General features: G+C 39.7%; 1 protein-coding gene across 1 annotated transcript; it reads left to right on the plus strand.

The window, feature by feature from the left end:
- Positions 1-5: 5 nt before the first annotated feature.
- LOC105120364 (uncharacterized) lies at positions 6-906 on the plus strand (the record flags this gene model as incomplete). The annotated part of the gene is made up of 1 exon (XM_011018524.1): positions 6-906. A coding segment is annotated over one exon (513 nt), but the record flags the coding sequence as incomplete, so codon positions are not given.
- Positions 907-1,189: the final 283 nt, after the last annotated feature.

Raw genomic sequence — 1,189 nt, forward strand, 5'->3', positions numbered from 1 at the left:
TGCCAGTATTCCTTTATGCTGCAGCACACCCAACAGGCAGGGCCCCGGACACAATCAGGCGTGAGCTGGGCTACTACAGGCCAAATTTCATGGGCAGCCAATGGGCAGGGTGGAACATACCCGAAATTCTCCCAGAAAATCCTGACCATGGTCCAACCCATGTGTCTCGGACCAGAGGAATCACACTGATTGGGGCACGGTCATGGGTCACATTATACAACATTCCCATCATGTGCACCGATGTTTCAACTGCTCGACGGATAGCACGCATGGTAAGTGCTCGCGGTGGTGGACTTCCAACAGTACAATCGTTGGCCCTATTCCATGGCGATGATTCAGCTGAGATTGCTTGCATGCTCTTGGAGCCTAATCGGATTGGCCCAGACAGAGTGCAAGCACAGGTTGAGATGTTGGCAGCTCAAGAGGGGTTGGATGTAGAGAAGGGCTATTTCACCGATCTTTCACCAGAAATGATTGTGCAAAAGTACATGAATTTAATCTCTGCTAGGAGAGACTGATCAAACACTCGTTTGGAAATTAAACTGATTATCAAATTTCCGCTGACCATAATGGTCAAAGAACATAACCAAATAACATAAACTGATCAACTTTTTAAATCTTAAGCAGACTCAATTGGTAGCTACTTTATGATAGCTTTTGGTTACCGTCACCACCTGATAAACGGGACGAAGATAATGGAGACATATCTTTCTATTCTTTCTGTTTTGAGAAGATAGAAATCTATTCCAAAATTGTTTCAGGACAGATTTATTTTATGTTTATGTTTGTCTTTTCATCCAAATATGTTTTTGTCACCGGTATATAAAACATAATCCAAGCTTAATGTCTCTAGTAACCAAAAATGTCCAAGAAATGATCAAAACTAAATGCAGTTATCTGTTTTTAGATCACTAGCTGATTCTTTCTTTGTTCTACTTCCACTTACTTACTGTCTGATCCCGACTCTGAAAGTTTTTACTGTGTTCAAAATTTAAGAGGATATCTTGAATAAGCAATGAATTCCACACCAGAAAAATACTTCTGATTAAGTCATTTTATGCAAATATATTGCTATTTTTTCTTTCCTTGACCCTACGATTTAGCAAAAAAAACGTGTATTTCTGCGCTTTTCAATATCTGAAACTCAATAAATTTCAAGATCAATGTGAAAATGTATAGCAGCATGATA

Source organism: Populus euphratica, unplaced genomic scaffold, assembly GCF_000495115.2.
Source record: "Populus euphratica unplaced genomic scaffold, PopEup_1.0 scaffold7770.1, whole genome shotgun sequence".
Classification (NCBI taxonomy): Eukaryota; Viridiplantae; Streptophyta; class Magnoliopsida; order Malpighiales; family Salicaceae; genus Populus; species Populus euphratica.